At 47.8% G+C, this 9342-nt stretch overlaps 2 protein-coding genes across 2 annotated transcripts; one reads left to right on the forward strand and one right to left on the reverse strand.

The window, feature by feature from the left end:
• Positions 1-2283: 2283 nt before the first annotated feature.
• LOC117866225 (uncharacterized) lies at positions 2284-3131 on the reverse strand (the record flags this gene model as incomplete). The annotated part of the gene is made up of 3 exons (XM_072290353.1): positions 2284-2562; positions 2698-2822; positions 2934-3131. Coding segments are annotated over 3 exons (429 nt in total), but the record flags the coding sequence as incomplete, so codon positions are not given.
• Positions 3132-4969: 1838 nt separating this feature from the next.
• LOC117834688 (disease resistance protein Pik-2) lies at positions 4970-8097 on the forward strand. Its single transcript, XM_034714217.2, has one exon. The coding sequence runs from the start codon at positions 5098-5100 to the stop codon at positions 8005-8007; it is 2910 nt and encodes a 969-aa protein (XP_034570108.1). The 5' UTR covers positions 4970-5097; the 3' UTR covers positions 8008-8097.
• Positions 8098-9342: the final 1245 nt, after the last annotated feature.

Below are 9342 nucleotides of genomic sequence, written 5' to 3' on the forward strand. Positions count from 1 at the left end.
CTGAAACAGATCTAATTGGCTATATAATAGTTGATCGATAGAAGAACAGGGTAAGGAGCCGATCTGAACTTATTTCAAGCTGGATAACTGTGATAAAAGCTAAAACAACAAGATTTAAATGAATAAACTTGCAGATCTAGCGAATATCAATAACTTGATGAATAAATCTAGATGAAACAACAGCGATGCGCTGGAAGTTAAAGCCTAGAAATTACTCGAAAACTCGTAACTTACAACTCGGCCAGAGATCAAGATGATGCAACCCTGCTGACTTGAAAGAACTCGTGAAGAAAAGAGCTTTGACGAAGTCGTCGACTTGAAAGTAAATTGCAAATAAAGTAGATTTGTTTTGATTATGCGTGTACATTTTCTTTGAGACCTTGCAGGACCTCTATTTATATCCTAAGCTCATGACTCCTGGTCCTAGTTGATTACAGCAAAATACAAGACTTGACGCCAAATAGATAAACTTTCTAAATACAACAACTCGTACAAGAATCGGAAATGAATCTGGTCTCCCTTAACCAATTCTGCATCCATTTGCCTGTAATGTGTTGCCAACCAAGACTCCTTTAACTTTTAAACGGCCAAACTCGAATCAGCTGAAACCTTTCCGCCCTCATCGGCTAGATCTCCACTACCTCCATCGGCTGGACCCTTCTACCCTCATCGGCTGGATCTCTCTGCTCTCATCAGCTGGATTCTTCTGCCCTCATCAGCCGATTTCACTAGCCGTTGCTCCTTCACCATGTACTGGTGCCTCTACTTCCTTTTAACATCAGTTTTGACGCATGCAAAAAAAAAAACGGTGTCAACACTCTTATCATGATCATGTCTTGTGCCATCTCCTCAAGCGGAGATGACGTAGAAGGTACGCATGCTCGCATCTGTCCCTAGACAAAGAAGCAATTGAAATGATGGAATTATTATCAGGCAAACCCGGCATAATGTTGGCCGGAGAAGAAGGTGACTGTATGTAGTGACACACAGCTGTCGACCACCATCCTGTTCTCCTTCGGTGCATCCAAGTTACATACGGCCGCCCGATTCATTGCCTTCATCATCGTATCTTCATCTGCTGCAGCAATAGCATCAACACAAGATACAACATTAGCGTGAAGACTACGACGCTTACCATCACCTAAGATCGATCCAGCGGTGCACTCCCATCAATAGTAGTGATATATTGCAAAGTATAATTTGGAGTTGCGTTACGGTGCACAATACTACCCTATACTATGGTTTGAAAAGGACTCGAATGCAATGATCCGACGGTTGAGATTAATTGTATACTACTAGAAACTTAAGCTATAGTATAGGTAGTATACATGAGTAGTACAGGGAGTATAGGGATATAATTGGAAAGATGTAAAATGACACTGTTGAAATAGATCAAATCTTTTCTAATTATCATCTTTCTTGTTTATTCATCTTATCATTTCCAATCGGCGCTAGGGTTCGTCATTTCCCCTCGGTCCGATTGAACTATGGCAGCGGCGGCGACTCCGGCGGGCGGCCTCGAGCTCTGGCTCGCCCAACCGTCGGCGCACGGATCGCACCCGTCGCCGCCGCGTCGCCTCTTGCCCCTCTCCTGCCCTTGTTGTCCCATCGGTCCAGTTGAACTAGGGCGGCGGCGGGCGGTGGCGACTCCCCGGCGGCAGCGACTCCGGCGGGCGGCCTCGAGCTCCGGCTCACCCAACCATCGGCGCACGGACCGCACCCGTCGGCACCGTGCCACATCCTGCCCCTCCCCTACCCTCGTCGTCCGATCGATCCGATTGAACCGTCATGGCTGCTCGGTCCGTGCGCCGACGGTTGCACGAGCCGGAGCTCGAGGCCGCTCGCCGGAGTCGTCGCCGCCCGACGTGTAGTCACCGTCGGGAAGAGAACGCCGCGACGTTGGTAGAGTGAGCAGAGCTCCGCGAGCTCGCGCCGACCGTGAGTATCCATGGCGCGTCGTTCGCGACCGACCCCGCCGCCGGGCCCTTGTTGCCCGCCGCGGCGCAGACGAAGACGCCCCTCGTGACAGCCGAGAAAGTGGCCGCGACGGCAGGGTCCTCGTGGAACCCGACGCCGTCGTCGTCTCCGAGCGACATGGAGAGGACGCCGACCCCGTCCGCGAGCACCGACTCGACGGCGTGCATGATGGGGCCCCTCGAGCACCCTGCTGCCGCGCACACCTGGTAGAACGTGAGGTGCGCGCGCGCCGCCGCCGTCGGCGTGGCGCACGGGCGTGCCGGCCGCGACAGGGAATGTTATGGAGTTATGCTATAAACGTTCTCATACTTGTAGAAAGTGATTATGTACAAACAATTAAGTCTGCTTTCAGAAGTACATTGCTGAGAACAATATCGTTTCTACTTCTTTTTATATAAAACCCAAAACTCTTGCATACATGCAGTTATTCTTTTATAACATCATTAGACACAATTATGCCTATATGATTAGTTCCATGCTCAGAGCTTCCTCTTCTGATCATCCTTGAGCTGAACAGCATCGACATCCTCAAAAACCTGAAGCGTTGCCAGCGGGATGAAATCAGCGACCTGAATTCCCACAGGCCTGCAGTTTCAGAAATCACAGCATGAGGATCATTTGTATCAGAACAAAGATTCAACCGTATCAGAGAACAGATCACCCTTTTCTCAACCTTGCCAACACACCAAGAACCAAAATGCAGAATATTCAGATGCTCACCATGGGAAGCAGGCCTTCTCCGGCAACCTGATTCCGAGCCTGGGGCCTTCGTCATACCATTCACAGATCATCTCCCCGTTCTCATCTCTGTAGCAGATGATCCCTCTCAATTGATCCTCATACACCTACCATTTACAGGACCATATTAGAACAAGATCAAACCACTACGCATACCTCCTTGATCATGTATCCCTGCATGTCAAATTTTCAATTTAGAACTGCTGCGACACACGTACCTTCTTGTCTGTCACAACAGTGAAGGAGAGGTTTGATGAAGAACTGCTGCCATGAGCAGAGGTGCTTGCATACGGGCGGGGCGGCGTGCGGGCGGTGGCGACGCAACGGGTGGCGCGGCGTGCGGGCAGCGGCAGCGCAGCGTGCCCTCGGGAAAATGGCGTGGAAAAAAATCCGAATAATAATATATGTACTGCTAATTACAATTTTACCCATACTAAAAAACAGTCTATACTCTATACTACCACCTGGTAGTATTGTGCACCGTAAAAGAGCTCATAATTTGAGGGTAAATGTGTTCATCACACAAGAATGGGCTTGATATCTGCATATATATTCAGATGCTTAGCAAATAGGTCCTTTTGTAATGGCCATCACTTTAGGTATATATGCCATTCCACCACTTTATATATAGTGGTTGGGCATCTACAATACGGACCGAAGGCCATCCCTTCAGGAATATATGCTCTTCCACTTTAGATAATGGCAGGGCATCGGCTACTGAACAAAATTCCATAAGGGGAGTTCTTCAATCTCACGTTTTCCTCTAGCTAGTTCTGTACGTTGATAGCAATCAGCACCTAAAGTTGGTAGGTAGCATTCCTAGTACTAGTAAATTCTAATACAAGATACAAGGAAAAACTACATATCATTGTCAAGAAACATGTCATGTTGGAGTTGCTACATAGTACTTATATTTCACCATGACATATTTTTAATTTAGTGGTGCTACCTGGCTAGCAAAATCTAGAGTTCCTGAAGATCTATCAAGTCTTGTACTGATAAGTTGTAACTACATTACTACTAAAATTTGTTCATTGTTTTAATATGTTCTGCAGTTTACTAGTTATGTTACACATATGTCAAGTATATTTTCTCCACACAGTAAGTTTTGTGCAGGTTACTACTATGCTTTATTATTATTGGTAGTGACTCCACACAGTAAGTTTATTTGTTATATATAGGGAGGATAATTTGCACATAAACTAGTCCATCAATCCGTGCTACAAAGACTAGGAGACATAAGTATTAGCTGTTCATTGGTAAATTTAGAACATACAACTATTCAAAATTATTTATCTTTGCTCTCTCTCTCTATCTCTCTTTATCTTTGTTTCCCTCCCCACTTGCAATCTAGGAAAATTGTAAGCACTCCATCTTTATGGAAAACTACTACTACAAAGATAATTGTTTACAAGGGAAAATTGACCGTAGTGGTGCAGGCTGAGATTGCTGTTTACGCCATTGTACTAACTAAAAGTGCAATCTAGGATCTACAATCCTTTTTCTGATGAAATACAAAAGGAGAGTTAATAAGAATTAGAGTTTCAACGTAATTGTGTGGATGAAAAAAATTGCAGCAACTAATAAAAAGTTAAAAGCCAAAATTTAGATTCATACCGACGACGCACAGGCTGCAACAAGAGCTGGTCTAATTTAAGCAAAGGTTTCAGCTAAACATATATGGTGTAGGGCAACGGCGAAGGCAGACCAGCAGCAGCGCAAGGACGGCAGCAGAGCAGAGCCGCCTCTAGCACTCGCGTGGAGAAAGAATACTGGATAATGATGTGTGAGACCGGAACAGATAAGCAAGTAATAAAAGAGAAAAAAAAGAAGGGAGAAAGAAAAGTAGAGGAAGTGAAGGGAAAAAGAATAGAGAAATTATTAGTTTGATATATAATTAAATTCATTAGTTATTTTGTTTTAAAAATTCTAATTAATTCAAATTTATAAGCAAATATCAAGCATTCAATTAATCTATTCAAACAATCTACATAGTCAACAGCATATAGGACATTTGGTCTCTCACCACCATTTGTAAAGATACATGAGAAGTTATTTTAGCAAAGATTTTTCAAAATGGCTTCAACTCCACCAGAACAACCACATCCGCAACCGTTTTAGCCACAGCTACAGCCCTGCCAAACGAGCTTTGAAATTGGATATACTTAGAGAGGACGTTGAGATACATGGTATCAGATGGCTAAAATCTAAGCTGGGGCCTTGAAAGGTGCGGCACGATACCATTTTAGGCTATAAATACTTGACATAGCTACAATGCCAATCCGTAGTTAAGGTCATATAGTCCCTTTTGAGTAAATAAATCAATATCTATCACACAGTGCATGCGCATTAGCTTGCAACTCAGTTAAGTTGTCGGCAGCTATGGAGGCAACGGCACTGAGTTTGGCCAAGCTCACCCTCGATACGCTGCTGCCGGTGGCCAAGAACGCCCTGGCCGATGAAGCCGTACTCCTGCTCGGCGTCCACGAGGAGGTGTCCTTCATCACCAACGAGCTGGAGATGATGCAAGCCTTCCTGCGAGCGGCTGGCGCAGATCACCGGGCCAGCAACGAGGTCGCCAAGATATGGGTGAAGCAGGTCCGTGACCTGGCGTACGACGTTGAGGATTGCCTCCAGGAGTACCTTGCCCTCGACCTCGGCTCTGTGGGATGCGACATGCCGCCTTGTGCACGGTGGCTCAGGGCGTGTGCAGTACCGTCTCCCGGTCGGCTGAGAACTCAGCACCAAATCGCCGTCCGGATAAAGCAAGTGAAAGGCAGGGTGGAAGAGATTAGCAAAAGAAACCTCCGCTACAGTATCGTCGTCCAGCCGGCCGGCCCTGCTGCCGTCCACGACATCACCATCGAGCACCAAGTTCTGGATGCCGAGAAATTTGCGGCCGGCATCGCCACCGAGGAGTCGGATCTCGTAGGGCGTGACCAGCATCGGGCGGAGCTGGTTGACCGCCTCGTGAGCTTGCCCAGCAGCGAGCCGCTCCAGGTGTTCGCTCTCTGGGGTAGTGGTGGCGTCGGCAAGACGGTGCTCGCCAGGGATGTGCTGAGAAGCCCGAAACTCAGGCAGGCATTCCAGCTCCGACCTTGGGTCACCGTGCCACACCCCTTCATCATGGCTGAGTTCATCTCGAGCTTGGCCAGCCAGCTAGAAATAATGGAGGAGTCGCGCTCACTGGTGTTCACCAAAGTCGTGCGCCACCTTCGTGACAGGAAGTACGCGATGGTTGTGGACGACGTGTTGACCATTGCCGAGTGGGAGAAGATGAAGCAGGCTTTCCCGGACAGCAGCACGGGGAGCTGTATCGTCGTGACAACGAGGGACGAGGTTGTCGCCAAGCACTGTTCGACGTCGTCCAGGCATGTGCGCAAGCTCGACTGTCTCTCACACACGGAGTCTTTCCAGCTCCTCTGCAAGAAGGTGCAACTACAGGAGGCCGGGCCATTGATGCCCATGGTGGATGCCATCCTCAAGAGATGCTGTGGGCTGCCTCTTGCGGTCGCCGCCGTTGGGAAGCTGCTGGCTACAATGAAGACGCCGGCGGAGTGGAAGAAGCTGCATGACCACCTCGGGTCAGAGCTGAAGGGCAACCCGCGCCTTGAAGAGATAACTAATGTCCTCACATCCAGCTATGAGGGGCTGCCGTATCACCTCAAGTCCTGCTTCCTCTACCTCAGCATCTTTCCCAAGTATCGTGAGCTTCGCCAAACCCGGGTGTCATGGCGATGGATGGCCGAGGGGCTGGTGCCGGAGAGTAGCTCAGGCGGCATGGACCCCGAGGACAACGGGGAGAACTACTTCAACCAGCTTATCAGCAGGAGCATGATCCAACCAGCCACCACCTGGGTCAACCTCAACGACAGGATCAACACGGCCCAGGTTCATGACATGATGCGAGAGATCATCCTGGCTAAGGCCACTGAGGAGAACCAGCTGTTCGTTCTCAACGCCCGCCTTCCGTCGAGGCTCCCACGGGAGAAGATCCGGCACTTGGTACTTACCAGCGACTGCCGCTGGCCGGCTGGCAGCGACGTTCTAGAGGGCATTAGCAACATGTGGCAAGTCCGGTCACTGACCGTTAATGGAGAGTGCCCACCGCGCCTAATTATTCCCTCCAAGATGAAGATGCTCCGAGTCCTCGACCTGGAGGACAGCATCAATGCCACGGATGAGCACCTCTCGGGTATCGGTGAGCTTCGCCAACTCAAGTATCTGGGGCTCAAAAAGACAGCCATCACCAAGCTACCGGAGTCGGTGGGAAGGCTCAAGTTCTTACAGTCACTGGACCTCCGAGGCACCAAGGTCACCACAATCCCACAAGGGGTTACGAAGCTTGAGAGGTTGCGGCACCTTATGGCCGGAAACGGCATGCTGTATGATGACGACAACACCATCAGCTCCTTGCCATCCAGGCCATCATGCTTCTCCTGGAGGGCAATCAGCAGCATTAATGCCAGAAAATTAGCCTCGACGACGACATTTTGGCCACAAGTAGTCGGGAGTACGGCCGTGACTATCGGGCAACACAGCGGTGTAAGGCTTCCTGATGGCTTTGGAAGGCTAAAAAGCATGCATAATCTTGGCACGGTGGATGTCGGGAAAGATGGCCACCGCATATTCAAGGAGATAAGCAAGTTGGCTGGCCTGTGGAGCCTTGAAATAACTGAGCTCACCAACAGAGATGGCCTCGAATTCTGCCACATGATCGATGAGCTCGTCAGTCTTAGAGACCTGGAAGTGCGCTCTAGGGCAGGCAGGAGCGGGTTACTTCATTGCCTAAGCATGATAGAATCGCCCCCGCTGCATCTGATCACTCTTCGCCTATGTGGTCATCTTGGCAGGCTTCCCTCGTGGATTGGGCACCTCCAATACGTCACCAAGATCAAGCTGCTGGCCACAGAGCTGGAGCAAGATGCGATTGAGATGCTCGGTGATCTCCCAAACCTGACTGGTCTACATCTGTGGAGGATGTCCTACATAGGGCAAGAACTGCGCCTTGGCACTGGAAAATTTGCCAAGCTCAAGCTCATTGACATCAACCGCCTGGAAGACCTGGTGTCATTGGTAATCGAAGGAGCATCGACGCCTCAGCTCGAATGGCTGTGGCTCAAACAGTGCTGTAGGTTGAGTGACGATGAGAACGGCGTTGTTGGCGTGCCACTCCTGCACCGATTGAGAGAACTTCAGATCATGTTCTGTGGTGACAAGCCCAAGCTTGTGGACCTGCTACAGAAACAGCTAGGAGACCACCAAAATCGCCCACTCTTTGAGTGTTTTTGATATGTAAAGAACTAGTAAGGTGCCCCGCGCAATATTAGCGCGGGTAGCTAGTTTTTTTTATATACTACATTTAGCTCGGATATTACTTAACTGAATTTATTCAAACGATCTTTTTTTAATTCTTATTATTTGGTCTACATGTTTAGACCAAGTATCAACTTCTTTTATCAACATATTTTTTGTGGTGCAAATATATATTCATGATGAAAGGGATTTTTTTTAGATTAAGGAAAAATATCCGGCCTCGATCATCCACATGTGGATGTCTATAGCCAAAACATACCCCAACTTACATAACTCACAGCCCTAGGCTAACACCAATGCCATAAGCGTCAAAACACGAAAAGCTTCTAACTGAAGCAGCCAAACAGAGTTCGCGATGGAGCCTGGCTGAGTCCGGTTGTATTTGGAGCAAACTTCAAACTCTAGATCGACTCCACCTTGACCTCTCACTAAATAGACCCAGCAGACCTACTGTTTCACAACCGACACAACCTGAAACAGAACAAAACTCATGTTGCACATCCAACAGAACTGGACACAAGCTTCATTCGCCACCCTTGCAAAACAGAAACAGTCTGGACTCTCAAAACACCGTCTGTAGATGGGCACCTAGCAGAACCTGTCAAACACCAATTATTGTCCCAGATTTGCTGCCCTTCAACAACTTTTTCAAAATGCTGACCAGGAACATTCCGAAGCAATCATTTTATGCTGGAAGTCTTCTTCTGAAATTCCAACCATACTTGTTGAAAAATTCCAGTACAGTAGCCTCCAACCTTCTACAATTATTCTTCGGAGCAGTTTTCTCCTCCTCTTTAGAGAGCATTGACCATGCCCTTGTCCAGAAGGTCCCCCTGAAAAGTACCTGCAAAAATGAGTTAGAACTGGTTCCTTTAAAAACCACATCATTTCTACTCAACCAAATTGCCTAGCAAAGAGCCAAAGCTCGTACAAGTATCTGTTTCCTATATGTTAGAGGAAACCCTCTAATCCAAGAACCCAGCATGTTAGGCACATTAATAGGTGGTTGAATTCCAAAAGAGAAATATACTGTATTCCATATGCATCTAGCCATATGACATATGCATCTAGCCATATGACAGTCAAAAAATAAATGTTGCACTGTCTCCTCAGAATTACAAAAGGAGCACCTTGTACTTCCTTGCTAGTTTCTTTTAGCAAGATTAACCTTTGTTAGAATGACTCCCTTTTTCAGATACCATAAGAACACCTTGATCTTAAGTGGTATTTTTAACTTCCAGGCTACACTCAAATGGGGTGATCCTTCCCTTTTCATGATCAATTTGTACATTGACTTAACTGTGAATTCAT

The sequence above is a fragment of the Setaria viridis genome, chromosome 8 (assembly GCF_005286985.2).
Source record: "Setaria viridis chromosome 8, Setaria_viridis_v4.0, whole genome shotgun sequence".
Taxonomy (NCBI): domain Eukaryota; kingdom Viridiplantae; phylum Streptophyta; class Magnoliopsida; order Poales; family Poaceae; genus Setaria; species Setaria viridis.

What these genes read in the sequence shown, in the direction of transcription:
- LOC117834688 (XM_034714217.2), top strand. Translation starts at nt 5,098, where the DNA reads ATGGAGGCAACGGCACTGAGTTTGGCCAAGCTCACCCTCGATACGCTG.